General features: G+C 50.1%; 2 protein-coding genes across 2 annotated transcripts; both read left to right on the top strand.

Annotated features, from left to right (window-relative positions):
* The first annotated feature begins 1418 nt into the window (after positions 1–1418).
* ADRB3 (adrenoceptor beta 3) lies at positions 1419–3517 on the top strand. Its single transcript, XM_007448315.1, is given in 3 exon segments — positions 1419–1711; positions 1713–2584; positions 3489–3517. Coding segments are annotated over 2 exon segments (1125 nt in total). The 3' UTR covers positions 2545–2584; positions 3489–3517.
* A 12885-nt stretch (positions 3518–16402) lies between these two features.
* Positions 16403–20937, top strand: GOT1L1 (glutamic-oxaloacetic transaminase 1 like 1). The gene is made up of 9 exons (XM_007448314.1): positions 16403–16604; positions 17263–17444; positions 18186–18297; positions 18552–18661; positions 18873–18965; positions 19059–19209; positions 19690–19855; positions 20335–20480; positions 20741–20937. The coding sequence occupies exons 1-9, from the start codon at positions 16499–16501 to the stop codon at positions 20890–20892; spliced, it is 1218 nt and encodes a 405-aa protein (XP_007448376.1). The 5' UTR covers positions 16403–16498; the 3' UTR covers positions 20893–20937.
* The last annotated feature ends 3768 nt before the right edge of the window (positions 20938–24705 follow it).

Here is a 24705-nt window from a genome sequence, read left to right as displayed (position 1 = left end):
CCTCTGATGGGATTGTAAGAGAGACTTCAACGGACACTAAAATACCAGGCCTGTGGTTCCACACACTCCAAGACGCAACGTGCGGATTCCTCGGCTCAGTGTCTTCTACTTTTTAAATGTTCATGAGTAAAATCTTCAGGGGATTCCTCAGCTCAGTGTCTTCTACTTTTTAAATGTTCATGAGTAAAGTCTTCACGGAAGTAGAGAGAAGACTGCCATGGTGATGGAAGATTTGTGGAGAGCTGGGGGTGACGGTGGATAAGCCTCAACCTGGAACCCATTTGTTCATTTTTAACACGTCTCTACAACAGGAGCATTTTAAGAGAAGGGGCTCACCTAGTTTTCTTGGTGGAAAGTGTGTGGAGGGGGCAACGTGGAAGACGGAGAAATGGAAACTCTCAGCATCTTAGGCTACCTGAGGCCAAATCCAAATTCAAATGAGCAGGCAATGATAAAGACCCCTGGAAAATGGAAGATTTGAAAAGGAAAAAAAAAAAAAAAAAGAAGGGAAACTAGAGTGACAGGGAGGGTAAGTGGATAGAAGGGAAGGGGGTCAGATCTCATTGGAAGGGGGTCTTGGGAGAAGGGGGAAGACCCTGGCTGCCCTCTATGACTTAACTTACAATATCTTAGGGGGAGGGACACCCAAGTAGACGAGGGGCTGCTGTGGGTCGTCTTGTTTGCCTTGGGAGGGTTACCTTTTCCTCTGACACGGTAAAGGGTTGGGGGCTTCTCCTGTGTCTTCCCCGAGAGTTGCTGCTGGACCTTCCGGGGAAATTGGTGCAGAAAACCCACGCCGCTGGAGCGCTGCGCTGAGTGTGTCAGCGTAGGAGCCGGTCTTGGCAGGAGCGGACACAACGTGGCAGAGAACACACGGCGTGACCTACCTCTTACACATCTTACTCCGGATTTGGCTAATGGAGGAGTCAACCATCCGTCGCGCTTCCCTACGCACGCCCCAATTTCCCTACCGACGCCGAGCGTCGCGACTATTGGCCGCTGCCCCTTTAAGGGCCGCCACTCCTCCTCCCACGCCGTCCCACCCCCTCCCCAGTGGTGGCACCCAGCGGCCGCGGGGCAGGCTGTGCGTTCTCGCGGGTCAACTGGGGAGGATGGCCCAGGCCGGGGGAATCGCTCCCACGACCCGCTGCCCCGTCCCCCGAGCCGGGTAAGCTGCGAGACCCTTCCCTCTTTCCTTCCCTGCCCCTGCTTCTCCCCAGATACCCAAGAAATGTACTTAAGAAATTGGGCAAGATAATTTAGTTAAAACTATTATAAGTCAGGGACCTAGGATCCTGAATAAAATGCGTGCTCTTGAAATTTTCCCCTGCAAGATCCAAGTTAGCTTTATGCCTCCTCATGTTTGAAACTCTGATTGCTAACCCCTTCCCTCCTTCCCTCCCGCCCCGCGCGCGGGAATGGCTCCCTGGCCGCACGGGAACAGCCCTCTGGCCCCGTGGCCAAATGTCCCCACCCGGGCGCCCAATACTGCCAACGCGAGCGGGCTGCCCGGGGTGCCGTGGGCGGTGGCACTTGGCAGGGCGCTGTTGGCGCTGGCGGTGCTGACCACCGTGGGGGGCAACCTACTGGTAATCGTGGCCGTCGCCCGGACGCCGAGACTCCAGACCATGACCGACGTGTTCGTGACTTCGCTGGCCACAGCCGACCTGGTGGTGGGGTTCTTGGTAGTGCCGTGGGGGGCCACGTTGGCGCTGGCCCCTGGGCGCCACCGGTTGCGAGCTGTGGACCTCGGTGGGCGTGCTGTGTGTGACCGCCAGCATGGAAACCCTGTGCGCCCTGGCGGTGGACCGCTACCTGGCAGTGACAGGCCCGCTGCGCTACGGCGCACTGGTCACCAAACGCCGAGCCCGGGCAGCAGTGGTCCCGGTGTGGGTCGTGTCCGCCTTGGTGTCGTTTGCGCCCATCATGAGCAAATGGTGGCGCGTCGGGGCCGACGCCGAGGCGCAGCGTTGCCCCTGCAATCCGCGCTGCTGCGTCTTCGCCTCCAACATGCCCTACGCGCCGCTTTCCTCCTCCGTCTCCTTCTACCTTCCGCTCCTGGTGATGCCCTTCGTCTACGCGCTAGTTTTCGCGGTGGCTACGCGCCAGCTGCGCTTGCTGCTCCGGGAGCTGGGCCGCTTCCCGCCAGAGGAGTCTCCGCGGGCTCGGTCTTGCTCCCTGTGCCCCGACCCAGCGGGGCCGTGCGCCTGGCCCGCAGGGGTGCCCTCCTACGGCCGGCGGCCGGCGCGCCTTCTGCCTCTGCGGGAGCACCGCGCCCTGCTCACCTTGGGGCTCATCATGGGAACCTTCACTCTCTGCTGGTTGCCCTTCTTTGTAGTCAACGTGCTGCGCGCCCTCGGGGCTCCCTCTCAAGTGCCCGGCCCGGCTTTCCTCGCCCTTAACTGTCTAGGCTATGCCAACTCTGCCTACAACCCGCTCATCCACTGCCACAGCCCTGACTTTCGCAGCGCCTTCTGCTGCCTGCTGGGCCGCTGCCGGCCCGACGAGCACCCTGCCGCCGCCTCCCCGCCCCTGCGGCCCTAATCAGCCCAGCAGAATCTAGGCAGCGCCCACCACTCGACTGGTAGGTAGCCAAGGCGAAGGGGTTGACGGCTCGGGACCAGGAAGCGTTCGGTATCTCCTTCGGTCCTTTTTTTTTTTTTTTTTTTTTTGCGGTACGTGGGCCTCTCACTGTTGTGGCCTCTCCCGTTGCGGAGCACAGGCTCCGGACGCGCAGGCTCAGCGGCCATGGCTCACGGGCCCAGCCGCTCCGCGGCATGTGGGATCTTCCTGGACCGGGGCACGAACCCGCTTCCCCTGCATCGGCAGGCGGATTCTCAACCACTGCGCCACCAGGGAAGCCCCTTCTGTCAGTTTTTTGAGCTTGGGGTTCGGTAGAAGATGGGGCTGGGGTCTCCACATCAAGGGAAGGGGGACACGGAGTAGGGAACCGAAGTGGAACCCAGGGCCCTTTCTTTTCCCGCATCCCAACCCACCCTGCCCTGGGGTTGAAGCAAAGGAGGGCGGGCCGGTTGTTCTCCACCCCAGGAGCAAGGGGGGGCCCGGGATGGGGTGGGTCCCACTGTGCCCGAGGGCCCCCCTCGCCTGGTCAGCTCTAGTTTTGGTGTTCTAACTCAGTTTCTTTGGCCAGATTTCTTGCCACCTCTTGGGCTGGCTTTGACTAGACTAGAGGTCCCCCAAAGCCTTCGGGCTCAGCTTTGGTTTCTTTGAAAGGTTTGATAGCTATGAAGGTGAGAATCCACTTCTGGGATGAAGGCGAGACAGGCTCAGGAACGTGTGAGTGCGAATTCTTCCCAGGTAGGAACCGGGCCGAGTTGAAGCTGGGTTGGCTTTGTGGCAGGGTGTGTTCCCGAGGCTTTTGTGTAACCGCACGTGCCCCTCAATGTCCCTGACCTTCACCCATTTCCCTCTCCTGTTCACACCCTCTGCCCCCTCACCCCAAGATACCTCATCTCCATTTTTTTCAGGGCTTCCTGGGGACTTTCTTAGGCCTTGAAGAAACAACTCCATTGATCCAGAACCTTTGGAGAGCCTCTGGCCAGTTTGGAATGAGCCCTGTGGAGTTTCCCAGCTGGAAAACTCTGCCCTCTGGAACCTGACCACTGGGTCATGAGAGGGGGGAGGGGGTCTGGCTTGGGAGGGGGAATCCTTACCAAGTGGGTTTTCACCATTCTCTCTCTCTCTCTCTCTCTCTCTCTCTCTCTCCTTCCGAGAGATGTTTTCTAAACCCCACCTCTGAGCTTCACCACTACCTCTGCAGCTTGAGTGTCTGGCTGCCCTGGCAGCAGCCGGGCTGGCTTTGGCTGGGCACCCATCCCCTTGCTCACTTGAGTGCTGTGTGCTTAGGGCAAAGAAAGCACCCTCGTTCCATTCCTTCTGCCACCCAGACCCTGATGAACCAGTCGGTGTACTGGAGGCCCTGGTGACCCAGGCTGAGAAGCAGCAGCTTGAAAAGGTCAAGGTTTGGGGTTTGGTTCCTGGTTCCCTCACTACAGCCCTCTAAGCTCCAGCCTCCCTCACAGGATGGCTCTGATCTACCTCACAGCAGGGTCAGAAGGACTTCTTTAGAGTTTTGGGGGGCTCCTGGGTTCGTGGGAAGGTGAACCATTAGAATGGATTCCTTCTTTTCCTTTTAAAATCAAACTAATAAATATTACTGAATGCAAAGTATCCATTGCCCTCTTTTCTCTCCATTTGTTTTCTTTGCATAATCCACTTTCTCCCTTCTTAGAGCTGGCTTTTGACCGAGGCAATAAATTTGGACCAATCCTTGCATCTTTCTTCTTAATCCTCATGAAATGAAAAATGAAGTCTGTTTGGGTGAAGGAGATGGAGTTTGAGCCTTTGACACTCCTGTCTCCCCACCCTTTCCAAAATTCCTGGAAGCCATTCTACCCACAGGATTAAGCAGTGTGTCCACAGGAGGATGGGGCTGCTGTGCCTGGGATCAGGGCATATGGAGGTCTCGTGCTATAAGCCGGTGGTGGATTCAGGAACCAGTTTTGTTTGGTGCTGTACGTGTGTGTGTCTGGACATGCAGACCATTGTTTGTGTTGGGCAGATGTCTTGGGTTATAAATATATTCTGACATTTCCCATCCTTTCTATAGCCTCTACCTTCCCACTCCCTTTCCTGGGAGGCAGGAATCTATATTATCCTCTTGAAGTAAAACTGGAGTTACAAGTTTGAGCTCGTTGATAATTTTTTTCCCTTATTTCAATTTTTATGAGCTTTATCAGGCACTTTCCTATGGAAAGAAAATTGCTACGGAAATCCCCGGGTCATTTTGTGGGTTCTTATTTAAACTCCATGAGCAGAGACCATTGTCCGGGCTGATTTACAGGATAGCCAGTAAATCATCAAAAGTTTAACGCGCTGGATGACAGCAGCATACAATGCATTGGCTAAATTCAGGGGCTCCAGGGATATAAAACTCTGATCTGCCCTGAGGATAAGCTCGGTGGATTTCCACATATGGGTGTTCCCTGTGAATTGGACCTGGCCTCAGCTGCTTTCTTTTGCCCAGGGGTCCAGGTTTTATTTCTTAGGATGTTTGCATACCAAAGATGACTTTCTCCTTTTCAACCCAGAGCAGTGTGAGATCTCTGGTGTCTGAGGTATGGAAAGTTTCTTGGCAAGGACTCAACTGTTGAACCCTTAGGGGAGAGGGAAGTCTTGCGTTAGCCTGGGGACACGTAAGAGGGCCTCTGCCCTCTCCCCATCTCTGGATATTTTTCCAGCATCGCCGAGGGAAGTTGCCCAGTCAGTGCTAGGCAGGGGAGAAGAATGATTTTGGGGAGGAAGGGCACTCTGGTTTGTAGAACTGTCCTTGAACGCTATCCAGAGGCTCATAAGGCTTGAGTCTTGCTCGACGTGCGCCCGTGTGCCAGCTGTCGGTCTCCTCTGGAGTGTTTAGACTTGCACCGGGGCTGTGGACTCCATCTGCAAATTGTCACCGGTGCATCTGATGGAGAGGCAGCCAGCTGCTCTGGTCATTTCTCCAGCAACTTGTGGCCAGGTGTCAGGCTGAGGGAGATTTACATCCTTGGATGGCAAGCGGGCTGCTCTCGCTAGAGCTAGCACTAGCACGGGGCCTGAGCACTTGAACTGTGGAAGACAAACAACCATCCTCTGAGCCTAAGGGTGTGAAGACTTACAGACCAGTGAGAACAAAAGGGCCCGCGGAACAGCTGGCCCTGCCTGGGCGTGGGTAGAAGTGAGGGGGTGGGAGGGGGAGAGCGCTGAGCTGGAGGACAGGGGATGAGGGTTGACTGGGTTTTTCAGAGGGAACCTTCCTTCTGCATCAGGTGGGACTGCTGAGGGGCAGGCAGAATTAGGGGGAGGGGGAGGTTGATAACAGACTTTCCTAGGACTCTCCTCGTGGTAGATTCTTCTGGGGAATGATGGTAAGTGCAGGCTGTGGTCCTTGTGGGGGTTCACGGGGCTATCATTCCACACCAGCTTCATTCCTCAACCCTTACAGAGTTGAGCACCTTCTCCCTGTCGTCCTGGGGCCACAGGTGAAGGCCATGGAAACAGTGTCCTTCATGGTTCCATCCTAAAAGCCAGAGATCCAGGCTCCCTCTCAGACCCCCTTGGCAGAGGGAGTATGTCTTTGTCTGTGTGTCTGTCCCGGGAAAAAATGGGAGCCGGCAATGGGGGTACAGATCTGCTAAAGCCCGCCCCAGCCCCCTGCCAAACGCCCTGCGGATAGTCTGCCTTAGGCCAATTAGTGAGCAGTTGAAGTATGATGCTCAACTGTCTGATGAGCAGAAACTCCATAAGGCCATCGACTCTTTCATAGCTCATCCTATTATGGGATTAAGGAAAATCAGAATGCATTCCTCAGTTTCCTCATCTATAAAATAAACGGAGAATAACCCTTTCTCTCCTCTCTTGCCTTTAGAAGGGGAATGAGGGTGACTGGGACGTCTGGCTCTCATCGACCTCTGGGGAGCCCTAGGCAGAGCTTTGCAGCTTCAGCGTTTATGCAGAGCTTTTGTGCTCCATCCAAGGCATAAGCGGTGCGAGGCGCCCCCTGACGGCAGTTTAAGGTACAACAGGTGTGGACAGAGTTTGCAAGTTGCCCTGACTTGCAAAAACTTGAAGAGACCCTAGGAATGGTTTAGCCCAATCCTTTGATAAAATGGATGAAGAAACTGACTTCTAGAGAGGTGAATTGTGCAACACTGCACGGAATTTGGAGCTGGAAAAAATAAATTAAAAAGGAAGGAAGGAAATGACCCATCAATAAATATGCCAACACTCTAAGAGGTGCTCTCCAAATGTTATGTTGTAGTGACAACAAAGAAAAAATACAGCTGCATAGAAATCAGAGAGCTTTCTGTGCTGATTCTAACCCAGTCTACCAGTCTCCCAAGTTCACTTTCTTTTCCCCACACTCACTGCTCACCATCAGTCACACAGAGCAAATGATTTAACATCTCTGTTTGCCTGTGAATCAAACGCAGATTATATTACTGCTCTACTCAGTTCCTGCACACTGGTTTTGAAGCTCAGATGAGCGGCTGTATGTGAAAAGATTTGGAAACTGAAAGGGCTCCTCCAGCGTAAGGGGTGTCATGGAGTATGGAGCTCGGACTAGTCCCAGGTCTCCTGGCTTTGGTCTTTGTGTGGTCCTGCTTCTGTTGACAGCCTGGATCTTGGACCCACTTGCCTTTGGTCACTGTGGGCATGTCCTGCCTGGCCTTTCTTCCACAGGTTCAGCCCTACTCAGGCTGATTCCACTGGTGTCACCTCCATGTCACTGTACACCTCCCCCTCCAGCTCTCTTTTCACGTTCAGACCCTGATCTGGCCTGTGCCTGACCTTTTGGTCATGGTTTGGCTCACCCTACCATTGGGGTGCAGCATTTATAATGAGGTAATTTTAAGGATGGACAGAAGGTTTAAGAGAGAGGGCACTTTTAGATGTCTGTGCTTTATGGTACATTCATGAGAATGTACCCTAAGGAACCGGAAGAGGGAGATGGTATATTAGTTTGCTAAACCTTCCATAACAAATCACCACAAACAGAAAATTATTCAGTTCTAGAGGCTAGAAGTCCAAAATCAAGGTGTTGGCAGGATCATGCTCCCTCTGAAGGCTCTGGGTGAAGAATCCCCTTTTGCCTCTTGTAGCTTCTGGTGGCTGCCAGCAAGCCTGGGCGTCGCCTGACTCATAGCTGCCTCACTGCAACTTCTGCCTCCATCTTTGCCTGGCCTTCTCCCCCATGTGTCTGTGTCCAAATTTCCCTCCTCTTATAAGGACACCAGCCATTGGATCAAGGCCCAGCATAATTCCGTAAGACTTCATTTTAACTTGATTATACATGCAAAGACCCTATTACCAAATAAGGTCACATTCTGGGGTACCAGAGTTTAAGATTCAACATCTCTTTTAGGGGGACACAATTCTACCCACAGCTGAGGGTGTGAGGGGAAGCAGGAACACTCTTAACTCTCCATGCTCATCTTATTACTGCTGTCTCAAACCCACATTTCCCAGGCTCTGTTTCATCCTATAAACAGTAAGAAGGGTAGTGGGCGTGCTATGCACTCCTGGATTTCCATTTACGAGGCTTTTCTCCCATCTCCCTGGGCCCCAGATTTGAGAGGCGATTCGTCAAGTCAGACCTTGTGTTTGTTGTCTCCTGTGGGCAGAATTTGCTGTCCATTCTCCATTCTTCCCTTCTTCCTTGAGTAACAGAACCCTTAAGTTTTATTGGGGCATGTGGCCTCCCTAAAAACACATTGCAGCCTCACCTGCAGCTAGGTGTGACTAAGTGACTTAAATCCTAGCTGATTGAAGTGGGCAGCTTCCACATCTGAAAGGGAAAAGGTGTATCCCCCATGTCCACTTGTCCACTTCCAGCCGGCTGGAATGCAGATGTGATGGTAAGAACTGAAGCAGCCACATTGGGTCATGAGATGGCAACCATGTGTTGCCAATGGCAGAAGAACCAGCCATGGGGAGCCTGGGTGTCCAATGGTGTGAAGTCATCTTTTTAGCCCTGAACTGCTTATGTTTAAAACTCTTAAATGAAAGAGAAATAAATGTCTGTCCTGTTAAGCTACAGTTGTTTTCACTTTTTTTTTTTTTTTTAATAGCAGCTGAATCGAACACATTCATCAGTGAAGGGAGGCAACAAAAGGATAACAATGAATGGACATCTCCTACATTCTGTAATGAATGTGGCTTGGCTTACAAGGCTGCCTTGCTTTGGTTCCCCTAGGGCATCTCTGGGAACTGGCATTTCTGTAGAGTCTGAGTTCGTGTCGTACCTGTGGCCACCAAGCCCATCTCCTGGACATTAATTCACATGGGGACAGTGAGCGTGCTTGTTTCCCAAGATGGCCGCAACAAGTGACTACAGACTTGGAGCCTTAAAACAACAGAAATTCATTCTCTCACAGTTCTGGAGGCCAGGAGTCTGAAATCAAGGTGTTGACAGGGCTGGTTCCTTCTGGAGGCCCTGAAGGAGAGTCCATTCCAGGCCCCGTTCCCAGCCTCTGATGGCTGTGGCAATTCTTGGCTTTCATTGACTTACAGACACATAACTTTGATGTCTACCTCTGTCTTCACTTTCCCCCGGTGTCCCTGTGTGTCCTCTCCTTTCCCATCTCTTATAAAGACACAAATGTGTCTTTGTAAGAGACAGATCGGACTTGGATTTGGGGCCTATTCTACTCCAGGATGATCTCGTCTCAAGATCTTTGCCTTAATTATATCAGCAAAGACGCTTCTTCCAAATTGGGTCACGTTCTGAGGTTCTGGTTGACATACCTTTTGGTAGGCAGCACTGTTCAACCCATTACAGTGAGAGATCCATGTGAACTCTTTAACGAATAGTTCTGATCTCATGAAATTGTCATCCACTCCAGTCACCCCTCATGGAAGGGCTGTTTTCTCCAGAAGCTCTTGGACTCTGTGGCAGGCAGAATTCTGAGATGACCTCCAAGGACCCATGTCCTTATATAATCCCCTCCCCTTGAATGTGGGTGGGGCCTGTAATTTGCTTCTAACAAATAGAAAATGCCAAAAGTGATGGGATGTTACTCTTGTGATTATGTCATGTTATGTGGCAGAGGGGAAGGGATTTTGAAGATGTAATTAAGGTCCCTAATCAATTGACTTAGGTTAACAGAAAGGGAGATTATCCTCAGGTGGGCCTGACTTAATCAGGTGAGCCCTTTGAAAGAAGGTCAGAGGGCAGAGAAGAGAGATGCACCTACTAGCCTTGAGGAAGCCAGCCACGGTGAGCTCTATAGCTGCAAGGAAATGGGTTCCGTGTGAACCTGAAAGAGGACCCTGAGCCCCAGGTGAGACTACAGCCCTGGCCAACACGGTCATTGCAGCCTGGTGAGACTCTGAGCAGAAGACCCAGGCTCCTGACCCATGGAAAGTGAAATAATAAATGTGTGTTGTTCTGAGCTGCTTTGTGGTAATCTGTGGCCCAATAGTAGAAAACAAATATAAACTTACTTCCCAATTCTGTCCCAGGCTGCTCTTTCTAACAGTCCTTCTCTGGTCCTGTTTTTAAAGATTTCCTATCAGAAACCAAAATACAATGGGACCCCAAGCTCAGGAAGGTCCCATGATCTGCCATGGCCTGCTTTTCTGCGAAGGACTCTGGGAAATTCTTGCTTGTCTGGTCCAGGAAGAGCATCTCTCAGCCTCCGTCCTTCACTCCTGAGGGAATGACCAGTCATTCTATGATTCCTTCTCCCCAGCCTTTTAAGAAAATTAGGAGATAAAGAACCCATTTCACTACAGTTTTCATTTCTGAGTTGCTAGTGAGGAGCCACACTTTATATATAGCACACAGTAAACACAGTTCCCAAAGCCTCTTCAGCAAGAAACAAGATGAAGTCTTATTGCTTCTGCTGTTTGTATTCCCAGAAGGAAGAGTGGATGGGTCAGTTCTTCCCAGAGAAGAGAGTGCTGGGCACGGGAGAGCTTTGCATCAGCTCAGCGCCACCCACGGCTTCTCTGTTTTCTCTCCCCGTCACTGGATCTTGTGACTGAGCCCTTCCTCTGTGGGCTCCCCTTGGGCCCAAGTCTGAATCTAACTGACGTCAGAACACTCTCCCAGGGCCACAGGCAGCGGCTTTCCCAATGAAGAAATTCTTACCATTTGGGGGGAAGGAGAAACATATGAGGCTGGGGGCAAATATCACCGCTACGTGAAGACGCAGAGGGGAGAACACATTTTAAGAGCAAACTAGTCCTTACTCCCTAACCTGAACTCTCATGCCCATCCCCTTGGTAGGCTTGCTGGCTGACTGGTTTGACCCGTTCTGGCATTGCACTTCTGACCCTGTAGAATGAAAGTTTTGAAAACTTTGCCTTGCTTTCCTTTAACATTTCCTGCAAGTTGTTGTAAGGAAAAAGATGTTTCTTAAAAAAAAAAAAAAAAGGTAGGGGCTTCCCTGGTGGCGCAGTGGTTGGGAGTCCGCCTGCCGATGCAGGGGACGCGAGTTTGTGCCCCAGTCCGGGAGGATCCCACATGGCGCAGAGTGGCTGGGCCCGTGAGCCACGGGCGCTGGGCCTGCGTGTCTGGAGCCTGTGCTCCGCAGTGGGAGAGGCCACAACAGTGAGAGGCCCGCGTACCATGAAAAAAAAAAAAAAAAAGGTAGAAAAGTTGGACAAAAGTAAGTGAATATTATTAGTGATACATAAGATATTGTTTAAATTAAGCAGATATTTCGCAGAACTGACATCTCCCTCCAGGCTTGGTGTGGCGCCTGGTATTTTTAAGGAGGACATCTGGTGAGTTTACCTGTTACCCACAGCATATCTCAGGCCTTCAACACTTAACCGAATTAACTCAGATAGTCTTCACTGGGCCTTCTTGCCTAGTTCTGGTTCCCCTCCAGTTCATCTCCCACAAGCCCACAGATGGATTTTTCTAAAGTATAAATCTGTGTCATTCCTTTTCTCAAAATCATTCAGTGATTTTCTGAAGTGTTTGGGGTAGGATTCAGACCCCTTAACACAAGGGCCTGGCATTAGATGGACAAGTGCCTACCTTCCAAACCTGATTTCACACCAATCCTCTCCCCCATACACTTTTATTCCAACCACACTTAAGTTTTAGTTTTTGGCCACACTGCACAGCCTATGGGATCTTCGTTCCCCAGCCAGGGATTGAACCCGGGCCCTCGGCATTGAACGTGCAGAGTCCTACCACCGGACCACCAGGGAATTCCCCCAACGACATTTAAATTCACTAAAGAGCTAATTTTTCTTTGTACCTTCACACAGACCGTACCCTCTGTTGCCCATCCAAACACAGATTGTACCCTCCACTCATCCACTCACCCATCCCTTCCAGCAATAAGTAATAATTTTAAAGTGAACAGATTCTAAATATGTTACCAAGTAAAACTGACAGGGTTTGCTGATGGCTTGGAGGTAGGGTGTAAGAGAAAGAGAGAGAAGTCCGGGATGAGACCAAGAGTTTTGGGCTGAGAACCTGGCAGAAGGGACTTGCCACTTACTAAAATGGGGAGAAATGATGGGAGGATATGAAACTATGAGTTAGTTTTTAGATACAGTAAATTTGAAACGTCTATGAGTGATTTATTGGAATACTATGTAGGCATTTGGATTTCCAAGTCGGAAGTTAGGAAAGAAACTGGAGTCGGATATATAAGTGTATGGTCAGGCCACCCAAGATGGCTGTTCTCTTGCTCTCTGTACATCCCCTGCTGGGCCAGTCCCTGCTTCACCTACACCCTACTCACCTGACTGACCTTCCCTCTTAATCATAGAGCCTAATCAGTAAATGCCTATGTACTTACCCTGGCTCTAGCTAGTGATTGTTCTAATCTTTAGATCAGAAATATTTCAACTATGATAGTTTACCAAAGGAGCCATGAGGGGTGCATCCCTTTGCTGGTTTCCCTGTTAACAGATGAGCCATCCTGACGTCAAGTTCCCTATAACTGGTAATCTCTCTATTACCCTGGGAGCAAAGACTACTGCCTTGTCCTGCCTGCTGTCTGCCACACACAGTGGGGTGTCATTCCAAGACCTTGCTTCAGACATGTAAGATCCCTCTCATCCATTACACCATTGATGTCTCTGTTGCTGACTCTGGGCTCTTGAGACTGGACAAGTACATGGCTTGCAGGCCTGTGGGTGCAGCTCAACAATAAGTCTGACAGATTGATTCCAGCAGTGAAAAGCTGGAAGAAGGGCCTCAGTCCTTGTCTTCTTTGAAGAAAGAATTCAGCAAAGAGACCAAGATTGTGAAAAAGATAAAAGATACAAGTGTTTATTAGAAGCAAAGTATGTGGGACTTCCCTGGTGGTGCAGCGGCTAAGAATCTGCCTGCCAATGCAGGGAACATGGGTTCAAGCCCTGTTCCAGGAAGATCCCACATGCCGCGGAGCAACTAAGCCCATGCACCACAACTACTGAGCCTGTGCTCTAGAGCCCACGAGCTACAACTACTGAGCCCGTGTGTCACAACTCTGAAGCCCGGGCCCCTAGAGCGTGGGCTGGTGTTCTAGGGAACACCCCAGGAATGGTCAGAACCTGGGGCCACAAACACTCCATCCCCAGTTATTGGCTGATCAGCTTCCAGGCAGAGCCTCAGGCACAAGCCAACCGCCCCCTCTGTTACTCCCCACATGCTGTCACTCTCCATAGCCTGGGGTAGACCAGAAAGGAACCTTCCCTCTGCTGCGGAGACAGCAATGGGGACCGTGGATGTTTAACACGTTTGGAAGCACAAAACCAACACACATAAAAATAGCCATTAAAGATGGTGGTTCCTGGGGACTTCCCTGGTGGTCCAGTGGTTAAGAATCCACCTTCCAGCGCAGGGGACGTGAGTTAGATCCCTGGTCGGGGAACTAATATCCCACATGCTGTGGGGCAACTAATCCCGCGCTGCAACTGGAAGAGCCCGTGCGGCCAAAATTAAAAAAAAAAAAAAAAAAAAAAAAGATGGTGGTTCTTAAGCCTTGGGAATGGATGATTCAGCGAACACTCTCTGACTGCCTTCCCAGCATCCCTTCTCCCCTCTCCCATTTCTGAGAACACGTGGCATCTCTTTTAGGGAATGCTTCTGTCCATTCTTAGCTGTGCAGTTTGGGAGGGATGAACACCCCCCCTCAGCTCTAGGTGATTGGTTTACACTCACCAGAGTATCCCGTCCTTGGTCAGGGATGGGCCAGTGACCCACTGCAGCCAGAGGAAGGAGGCTGGGGGCTTCGAGGAGCGAAGCTTCCTATTCTTGCAAGGAGCCAAGAGAAGAGATGCTTTCTCTTCTTCTGGATAGTGAGGATGTAACGTCTGGAAAGGCTGCATCCATTGTTTGAAAACATAAACACTTTTTTTTTTTTTTTGGGGGGCCGGGAGCCTCTCACTGTTGTGGCCTCTCCCGTTGCGGAGCACAGGCTCTGGACGCGCAGGCTCAGTGGCCATGGCTCACGGGCCCAGCTGCTCCGCGGCATGTGGGATCTTCCTGGACCGGGGCACGAACCCGTGTCCCCTGCATCGGCAGGCAGACTCTCACCCACTGCGCCACCAGGGAAGCCCATAAACACTTTTTAAATGAGAAATCATATGCAGGTGGTCTAACATTCCCAAGGGGCAACGTGGTGTCCAGTGGAAAGTAAGTCAGGGTTATTTTCTGTCCTTGTCCACCAGCCAGCCTGTTCCACTTTGCAGAGGTGATCACAGTTACCTGCTTCTCATGCACCCTTCCAGAGATTTTCTATGCATATACATGCAAATGCATCTTTTATTGATATACCCCCCCAAATATTCCCCACTTTGCTATCTATTTGTACGTCCTTTGTTCTTAATGATGTATCTTGAATATTTTTATACATTTGTACACGTAGGGCTGCCTTTAACACCTGCATGGAATTCCATTATATGGATATCCCATTATTAATGTAAACATTGCTTCAGTAATTGGCATTTAGTTTATTTGCAAATAGAGCTGCAACGTAAATTCCTCAGATGCGTTTCCTCTGCACATGTGCTACATTTGCATTTGCTCCCATGCCCAGAGTCAGCCCGAGAACAAAGCAGAAACATCCAGAAGAGCAGAGCCAAAGGAACCACGGAAAATGGAGCTGGAACCCTGACGACTCATTACGCTCTGGCTTGAACAATGAGTGAAGTCGGATGTACCCTGGGCTGCCCCATTATAGAGCCAAGAAATTCCTTCTCTTTCTCAAGCTAGTTTAGGTTGGGTTTTTTATTACCTGCTGCATGAAAAGTTCTCATTGGCACAGATGTTAAAATTGTCACAACTGAAATGTGTAGTGAAAACAAGTATGATGAAAAATGACACGGCAATTTTGATTTCCATAATCTTTTTTTTTTTTTTGGCTGCGTTGGGTCTTCGTTGCTGCGCGTGGGCTTTCTGTAGTTGCGGCGAGCGGGGGTTACTCTTCCTTGTGGTGTGCGGGCTTCTCTTGTTGCGGAGCACAGGCTCTAGGTGTGCAGGTTTCAGTAGTTGTGGCACAAAGGCTCAGTAGTTGTGGCTCGTGGACTCTAGAACACAGGCTCAGTAGCTGTGACGCACGGGCTCAGTTACTCCACAGCATGTAGGATCTTCCCAGACCAGGGATCGAACCAGTGTTTCCTGCATTGGCAGGCGGATTCTTAACCACTGCGCCACCAGGGAAGTCCCAATAACCATCATCTTAAAATATAAACATCTTAGAGAAGAAACCAGAGGGCGGTACACCAAAATGTTAACTGTGGTTGTGGATTGATTGTAGGAGGTCGGTGTTCTTTGTTATTGTTTTTTGAAGTTTTAAAATTTTCTACAATAATAAGGATAACTTCCACTATCATTGTCTCAAGTCAGGTTCCCTGGAAGCACAGGCTGAGACAGAGATTTGGAGCATGTGATTTTCAGAGGGAGTGCCCTGTAGGAGGAACCTGTAAGGAAGTGAGGGAAGCAGGATTGTGAAGGGGAGGGGGCCATGCAAGGATGGGGGCCTTGGCCTGATTGGGGGATAGGCCCTGAAGTGCAAATTGAGCCACGTGCATCCCCCAAGGCAAGAGGGCTGGCTTTTTGTAGGCCAGGATCAGGCAGTCCTGGGGGTGTAAGTGTGATGCTGATGGGGGTGTAACCTGCCAGGTGGTTTCCTGTTGCCAAGGACAATCTGGAAGGTAGATCTGAAAGATAAGCCTTATCTACCAACAGGGCTGGAAAATGTATTTGAGTGAGACACCAACAATGTCTGCAAGGATCACAAAGTCATTTGGAAAAAAGAAAGAAAGCATAATGCAAGACTGATCCTGCAAAGGCCAGCGCTTTCTGCCTTTGACCTCTGCCTTCTACACTAGCTGCTCGGCCACCGCTGAAACAGTTTGCAAATGCAGAAGTCTTGTCTGTAAATAACAGAGAAATAGGATTGGCTTAGAGAGTTGCAAGTTATACTGTTCTAAACATAGGACTCTATGAAAATAACTATAGAAGAAAACAGTGATTTCTTTCTATTTAAAAAAAAAAATCTGGAGCCCTGAGCAAAGTGAAAGTAGAAGCTTTTAAAATGTATCCCTCGACTCGCGTTACTGCTGGGTCAGAGATTTTCCCATCTCTGCAGGAGGAGCCCTCACTGGGCTCATGGCTGCCTGCGTTGCTCCATCTTCTAAGGGGCTGACTTGTTATTTTGGATTAGGTGACGAGAGGAGCCAGTGAGTTAGGGAGAGGTGCCTGGGAATTCCAGGTCCTCCCTACTCCCTCCCCCGGCCCCCTCTCTCAGAGGGTTCTCCCCAGTTGTCTTGCAGTATTCCCGTAGCCCTGGAGGATGGCCACCGCGGAGACAGTGAGCGGTGGGGTTCTGTTGCTCTGGTGACCAGTTGTCCGGAGCCTCTGCGTTGGAGTTGCCAAGGTTCTGGGAAGAGGCTGGTCTGTCGGTTCCAGACTTGGAGGAATGCTGCAGAGCAGAAGCCTTCGGGAGCGGAAGCGTAGTCTTGGCTCTACTTTCCCTCAACGATGTCTGTGTTCACGGATGTGCCCCTAGCCCAGAAGCTAGAAGGCAGCTTGCTGAAGACCTACAAACAAGATGACCACCCTAACAAGATGTTCCTGGCCTATAAAGGTAGGTGCCTCGTAGTTTTGGAGGGTGAGACCTAGTCTACCATCATTGCCTCTAGGAGGGCCGTATCGGGAGAGAGCCCAAGCCTCCCCAGACAGACAGCTCTGCTCCTGTTAACAGAATTGCCCAGTGGGTAAAAGAGCAGAAAACCTCCTGGGTCATTCTGTGCCCTCTGCCCTTCTCTGCGGGTTTCCTGGGATTTGATAAGAGCTGTATCCTCTCCCCCAGCTCTACGCTTGGGGCCTGCGTGGACACTGTACTTTCTTCAGCCTCTTCATTCTACCCCCTCCCTCCTCCGCTCCTGTACTGAGAATGGCTCCTAAAATGGACTGTTCTGGGATGCAGTCAGCCCTTGTTATGGTGAAAGTCAGTGTCACCTTTGTTCAGTCTCATGTACCTACAACTCTCACGTTGTCTATCATTTTTGCCCTTTAAATGGCATAGGTTTCTGTTGCCTTTTTTAAAAAGATGAAAATTAGATACATTCACTAACAACACATTGTTTTGATAAAAGGGGAGAAAGAAAAGGAAAGTTATCTTTTCCTAGGTGACTTCCCAATGCCCCAAGAGAGGCAGGACAGATCTGCGGGCTTTCTGAAGAGCCCAAACTCACAGATGCTGAGGTGGGCATTAAGAGCCGCCTCTTCCTTTACCCTCACAGTCTGCATGACCAGCCAAGGCCAACCCTGGGTGTCCTCTGTCGTGCTCAAGACCCGAATGCAGATCGCCCAGGATCCCTCCCTGACCTATGAGTACACGCCAGTGATGGGCATGAAATCATTCATCCAGGCCTCCTTGAACCTCCTCTTTGGAAAGGACAGCCAAGTCATTATGGAGAACAGGGTGAGAAGCAGGGCCCTTTCCTTACTCACCGAGACACGAGGAGTGGAGATTGGGGATCGGGGATGTACAATCATAAACCTGAAAGAGACTTTGGAGGGGGCCCTTGAGGTTCAAAGAGTCCCCAGCTTGGTCACTGGAGGGCAGAGCCAGGATCAGGACCCAAAACCAGGGCTCTCGCACCAGCTCACGTGATCATGTGCAAGCTCTTTTAAGAAGGGGATGATCTGAATCTGAAGTGGGGCTAGTATCACCATCACTCTTTCTTTTTTTTTTTTAATGGTTGAAAATCAAAGAGGGGTAATATTTTGGGACACATGAAAATTATATGAAATTCAAATTTCAGTGTCCAGAACATGTTATTGGAGCATCGCCACGATCATTTGCTTGCCTTGTCGAGAGCTATCTTCTGCTATAAAGGCAGACTTGAGTAGTTATATGGCCTGAAAGCCTAAAACATTGACTTCTTGGTCCTTTGTAGGCAAAGGCTGCCCATGCCTGGTGTGGACGTGAGCACCACGGGGGTGGAGGGTGTTCTTTTTGTTCCCTTATGCATCCCAAGTGCCAACTACAGTGTCTGGCACATAGTAGGTGCTCGGTAAATCTGGTTGAATGAGTCAACGGAGGCGTATGTGTTGGAGCATGTTGCTTTGACCTCCATGAGGAAGTGACCCTCCTTCCCCAACTTTCTCTGGGAAACGTCAGTGCCTGCACGTGGTACTTCTGCTTCTGTTTCGCTGGCAGGCAGGGGGTGTGCACACTGTAGGTGACAGCGGTGCTTTCCAACTGGGGGCCCAGTTCCTCAAAACTTGGCGTCGGGATTCTCAAATAGTTTACATCATTTCTTCTCAAAAAGGTGAGTGTTAGGCAAGTGAGGGTGACAGCAGACCCCTGTCCCCTGTTCCTGATTCCTACCCCATTTGCAATCTCCACTGTTGTCCTCCGCGCTGTCATGAGAAACATGGTGGGCGAGCCAAGGTATGCTTGTCCCTCTCCTGTTACTGTCCTGCCTTTGGCCACTGACCCTCCCCCTTAGGCTCACTCTCTGGTGTGGCTGCTTCCATCTGTCCGCCTGCCGGGTACCAGCTGGTGGGGGTTGTCTCCCCACAGAACCGCATGGACTCGTCTTCCAGGACATGGGCTTTACAGTTTATGAACACACCTTCTGGGACTCCACACGGCTGTGCTTGGACCCCAGCATGCTCCTCAATGTGGTGGAGGTAGATGTGCCCGCTCAGAAGCACCCCCCGAGACTTGATTCACAGTTTCCCTTTCCTTTCCCGCGCCCTTCAATCACCAAGGCCTTTTCTAGGCTTGGATTCGTAGCCCTTTAGTAGGAACCAACATGGAGGCCCACGTCTCCTCCCAATGTCCTGTTGCCACGACCTACGTGGTCAAGGAAGCGCCTGACGAGACAGTCTCTACCTGCAGCAGGCCCCGCATGGCTGTATCTTCGTGATCGGGAACATCGGCAACTGCAAGCTGACTCAGGGTCAGTGGACACAGTTGATGGTCCTCATGAAGGTGAGCCCACCCTCCCGCCTGGCTCCCCTCCCTCTCACCACCTGCCGCGCCTCCATCAGTCCCTTCCTTTTCTCATTCTCCTTTCTCCTACAGAGCAAGCAGATCTTTCCATTTTTTGACATTCCCTATCAAGGTTTAGCGACTGGTGACCTGGACGAAGATGCTAGATTCTTACAGTACTTTGTGTCTCGAGGCTTTGAGTTCTTCGGCAGCCAGTCTCTGTCCAAGAATTTTGGTATTTATGGTATGACGTGGGCAGGAGGAGAAGGGAAGGCCTGGTGGTGCCCCACCCTGGGCACGAGTGACGCGCTTGACATCTCCTACCCTCTGGAGAGAACCCAGGCCTCCAGGGAGGGCACCGGCGGCAGAAGGGAAGGGCACTGAGCTACCAGTCAGGTTCTGTGGTATGGTCTTAGCTCAGCTGCTAAAACTGACTCTAGCTGACCCATCTCACGCCTCTCAGGCTTCTGTTTCCTCCACTATAAGATGAGGGGTGGGAGTTAGTGATATTTCAAGTCCCTTCCACCTTTAAGGCTCTTACCTGTGGCTACTTTTTCCTGCAAGAGGAGCCTGTGGCAGCTTCCCGGGGCACGGATGCCAGCTTGAGGGTGGCGGGCCCCGCGGTCCAGCCCTCTCTTCAGCAAGGCAAGGGGCAGAGACCGCGCGCACGGCCCGGGAATGGCAGAGGGGGCGCTGAGACAGGCTGTCTGTCCCAATGCTGCAGACGAAGGAGTGGGGATCCTCGTGGTGGTGGCACTCAGTAACGAGCTCCTGCTGTGCGTCCTCTCGCAGCTGATGGACTTCGCGTGGGCCCTGTGGCTAAACCCTCCTACCACGGGTGCTCGCATTATCACCTCTGTCCTCTGTAACCCGGCTATGCAGGGAGAATGGTAAGGGGGAGGGGTGGGGCAGGACGGGTGGGCAGAGCCTCTGGATACCCACAGACTTGCTGACTCACAGGTATGCAGTGGCTGCTTCTCTTCCTGCCCACGTTGCCTCTTTACTCTTTACTGAGGAGCCCCTGTGTGCCAATGGCAGCGGCTATGCTGAGGGTTGCCCAGCCTGCGGCAGTGGGTAACAGGATGCTCTTTTTAGACCCAGGTCAAATTATTATTGAAGTATTTGAACATTCCCAGATTGCAGGAAGAGATGAGGGAGCACCAAGGGCCTGCTACTCTGGCAGTCTGCCTGAGAGTCTGCTTCCCTTGCTTACATTAATATGGGCTGAAACCCCCTCCCATTTATAACCATCCCAGGTGCATGCCTGGCTCCACCGCTTTTGAAGGGAGAAGACGGGAAAGGCAATGGGGAGGCTGAGAGCACAGGGAGACCTTATACTCTTAAATTCCTGATGTCCTTCCCTTGGCAGGAAACAGAGTCTGGAAGGGGCTGTAGAGAACATCATGATGACCAAGGAAACAGGTCATAAGGAGAAGCTCCGGCTCCTGGGAGCCCCAGGCTCCTGGGATCACATCACTGAGCAGAAGGGGTCCCATAGCTATCTTGGACTCAACCGTAAGTGTTTAGGAAGGGACAGCTCCCCGCTTTCTGACCTTGTATTTGGGCTTGTATTTGCGCATAAACTTCATGGACTAGGTGACCAGTCCCTAGCTTCACCCAGATTTTGATCCTTTCCTGAGGAAGGTAGAGCTGCTTTAAAGATTCTTCTGGGTCCCCAGAAAGGCCGACACTCCCACCCCTCCATAATTCACCCTAGGCTAGAGGGGAGCTAGAGGTGGCCACCTCAGGATCTGAGACCCTATGGTCATCACCAGCCCAACAGGTGGAATACTTGGTCAAGAAAAAGCATATCTGTATCCCCAAGAATGGGCGGATCAACTTCACCTGTATCAATTCCTACAACATAGATTACATCACCGAGAGCATCACTGAGGCTGTCCTCTTCACAAAGGACTCAGAGAAATAGCTTCCAAAAGTAAATGACTCCTGATTGGAATAAAACCTTTGGTCTCTAAAAAAATCCTGTGCTGATTATTCATTGCTGCAATTCATTTCTCTGCAAAACACTCTCTGTCTCTCTCTCCATCCATTGATGAAGCATTGGTCTGGCCTCAGCAAAGAGACCCAGAGAAAAAGGGAATGTTTACGTTCATTGACCATCTCATATTTGTTGAACACCTATCATATTAAAGCCCTGATCTGGTGTCTTAGTGCATTTGGTCTGCTATAACAAAATATCATAGACTGGGTGTCTTATAAACAACAGAAATTCGTTAAGATTCTTAGAGTTCTGGAAGCTGGGAAGTCCAAGATTAAGTCACTGACAGATTCAGTGCCTAGTGAAAGCCCACCTCCTGGTTCATAAACAGCACCTCTGCCTGTAACCTCACACGGTAGAAGGAGTGAGGGATCTCTGAGTCACCTTTCATAAGGGCACTCATCCCATCCATGAGGGCTCCACGTTCATGACCTAATGACATCCCAATACCATCACATTGGTGATTAGGTTCCAACATACGCATCTTGAGGGGACACAAATATTCAGACCATAACATCTGGGCATCAAAAGGTATGCAAAGAACAGGCACAGTCCAGTTCTTTTTCTCTGGAAGTTTATAGTCTAGTTGGAAGATGAGCCTTAATCACATGAAACAGAAGTGACTATTGGGTGTCTGTTAATACATGGAACTCTGCAAGCCCCCAGGGTACTAAAAGGTATAAGACACTGTTGTTGCTCTTATGATGTCCTCCACCCCATCTGGGGAAATACAACTCACTTGGTAAAAAAGAAGTTAATTATAAAAGGTGGCATGTAATAAGTGCTAAGTAAGTTTCAGGAAAAGGTTAACACAGCAGGACTTAGTTGCCCAAACTCTATACATTCCAAGGGGCTTCAGGACTGGCCCTTGACCAGTTACTGGGGAATGAAGTCTGAGCCCTTGGAGTTTCCTGCCTGACAAGAGTGGTTTGTATGATGGAACCCTTGAGTCATGCTGTGTCAGTTTGATGTCTAGGGGCTGGAGACTGGGTAGTTAAGGTGAGTTATGCAGGCACTGCATGCCCATGTGATTAATCCCCAATAAAAACTTTGGATATCAAAGTCTTGGTGTGCCTCGTTGGCAACACCTCACACATGTTGTCACACATCGGTGCTGAGAAAATTGAGCACTGTCTGTGCAACTGGAACAGGACAACTGGACAGGAAACTGGAAGCTTGTGCTTGGTATCTCCTGCACTCCACCCTATCTGCCTTTTTCCTTTGCTGGTTTCAGTCCTATCCTTTCACTGTAATAAACTGTAACCATGAATGTAACAGCTTTACTGGGTCCTGTGAGTCTTTCTAATGAATCATTGAACCTTGGGGACTCCTGAAACACACATTAGGTGCAGAGCTGCATTTTTTTTTTTTTCAGCTGCATCGGGTCTTAGTTGTGGCATGCGGGCTCTCTAGTTGCTTGTCCCGCCGCATGTGGGATCTTTGTTCCCCCATCAGGGATCGAACCACTGTTCCCTGCATTGCAAGACGGATTCTCAACCACTGGACCACCAGGGAAGTCCCAGAGCTGCATATAGCACAAGGATTTAGGCAAGTCCATTCTCAGCTTCCTTGCATTCCCTGAAGATTTTTCTTACAGGGAGTGCAGACAAGTGAGCAGCCTCATGGGGTTGGGCTTAAGATACCCAAACCTGTCTATCAAGGCTGGTGGCTCCTTCCTGGAAAATAAATAATACCTTTTCCATAAATTGTAGTTCTTATGAGAGGAAGCAGAGGTTCTGTCTACGGGTCTCATAATTGAGAAGGATTGCAAGCAAGCTCATGGAGCAAATGAGGCCGTCTCCTTTGGTTTCCTGATGCTTAGAGATGAATTTATCTTGAGTTGCTGTGTTTACCCACAGGTGAAGATTCTTATTTCAGGTCTTCTGAAGAGTCTCTTGTCCCTAGATTCTAAGGGCTTCTAGCCTCAATGTCAGAAGATCTCTAGAGGAACCCTCAGTGGGTAGCATTTTTAACCATTCTCAAAGCATGAGGATAGAATTTATTCAGCCAGGTTCTCTCCAACCTGCTGAGCCTAATAAAATAATTCTGTTTATGTAGATAAGAAAAGCTTTGAACTTTCAGTTTATGTAGATAAGAAAGCTTTGAACAAGCAAAGCTTGGAACTGCCTGTGACCTCTCCTACTAGCTTATATGAGATATGCCGGCTTTTGGTACCCCAGCCCAGAATCCCAGCAGGATTTGGGAAGAGAATATCTTTTCACCCTTTGTTGCTAGTTGGCTTCAGGTCTCCGTTTTACATCTCTTTGATGTTCATTTAAGACTTCCTTGAAACTAGTTTCTGCCTTGATCACCTCTTCTTAATTTTTTAATAGAAATAAGTTTTATTTTTAATTTTCCAAAGTAGAAAAGCTGTTAACAAGACAGTTGATATCTAGTTACCTCATACAGCTTTTTTTTCTTTCTTGAAAATACTAAAATACACTTGCACTGCATTACTTTTTTATTTTTATTTTTGCGGTACGCGGGCCTCTCACTGTTGTGGCCTCTCCCGTTGCGGAGCACAGGCTCCGGACGCGCAGGCTCAGTGGCCACGGCTCACGGGCCCAGCCACTCCATGGCATGTGGGATCTTCCCGGACCGGGGCACGAACTCGTGTCCCCTGCATCGGCAGGTGGACTCTCAACCACTGTGCCACCAGGGAAGCCGAAGGCATCCCTTTTTAAAGTAACCACAATACCATCATAACACACCTCCAAACCAACAATTACTTAATGTCATCATACATTCAATGTCATATGTCTATATATGTACTATCATTTATCTACATTGCTATGATTGTCCTAATTGTTCTTTTTTTAAATGATTTTTTTGTAGTTAGTTATTGTGGTGGATTTTAAATTTTTTTCTGAAAATTCCTTGATGCTCTTCCTATCAAAATGTAAAATTTAATTCTCCTTGCCTTGGGAGAATTTCTAACAAATAGAGTACAACAGAAGTGAGGTTCTGTGGCTGTCATAGAAGGTGGTACAGCTTCCACTGGCCATCTATCTATCTATCTATCTACCTACCTACCTACCTCTTAGGGCTCTGGCTCTTGGAACTCAGCATTCGGGCTCCAGGCAAGACAAGCAGCCTCACAGAGAGGTCATGGGTGGGTGGTCTGGCTCTAGACCCAGAGGAGGTCCCAGGTGACGGCGAGAATCAACCGTTAGACGTGTACTGATTCCAGCCCCCAAACTTCAAGCCATCCCAGTTAAGTGAGTGGAGCAGAGATGAATTGTCCTGCTGAGCCCTTCCCAAACTACAGATTCATGAGCAAATGTAATGTTGTCATTGTTTGAAGACACTGATTTTGGAGTGACTTGTTATGCTAGTAAAGATAGCTGGAACAATTATTTTGTCATTTACGTCTCTTTTAATCTGTAATTTTCTCTTCCACCTTTTTCTTTTCCCTTGCATCCTTTTTTAAAAGCTGAAGAACTGGGTTTTTTGTCCTGTAACGTTTCTCACAGACTGAACTTTGCTAATTTCATCCCTCTGGTATTATTTAACATGTTCTCCTTCTCCCTGTATTTTTTTGTTTGTTTGTTTTTCCGGTACGCGGGCCTCTCTCTGTTGTGGCCCCTCCCGCTGCGGAACACAGGCTCCGGTCGCGCAGGCTCAGCGGCCACGGCTCACGGGCCCAGCCGCTCCGCGGCATGTGGGATCCTCCCGGACCGGGGCACGAACCCGCGTCCCTTGCATCGGCAGGCGGACTCTCAACCACCGCGCCACCAGGGA

The sequence above is a fragment of the Lipotes vexillifer genome, unplaced genomic scaffold (assembly GCF_000442215.2).
Source record: "Lipotes vexillifer unplaced genomic scaffold, Lipotes_vexillifer_v1.1 scaffold1166, whole genome shotgun sequence".
NCBI classification, from domain to species: Eukaryota; Metazoa; Chordata; class Mammalia; order Artiodactyla; family Lipotidae; genus Lipotes; species Lipotes vexillifer.
This window is presented reverse-complemented; position numbering and strand designations above follow the sequence as displayed.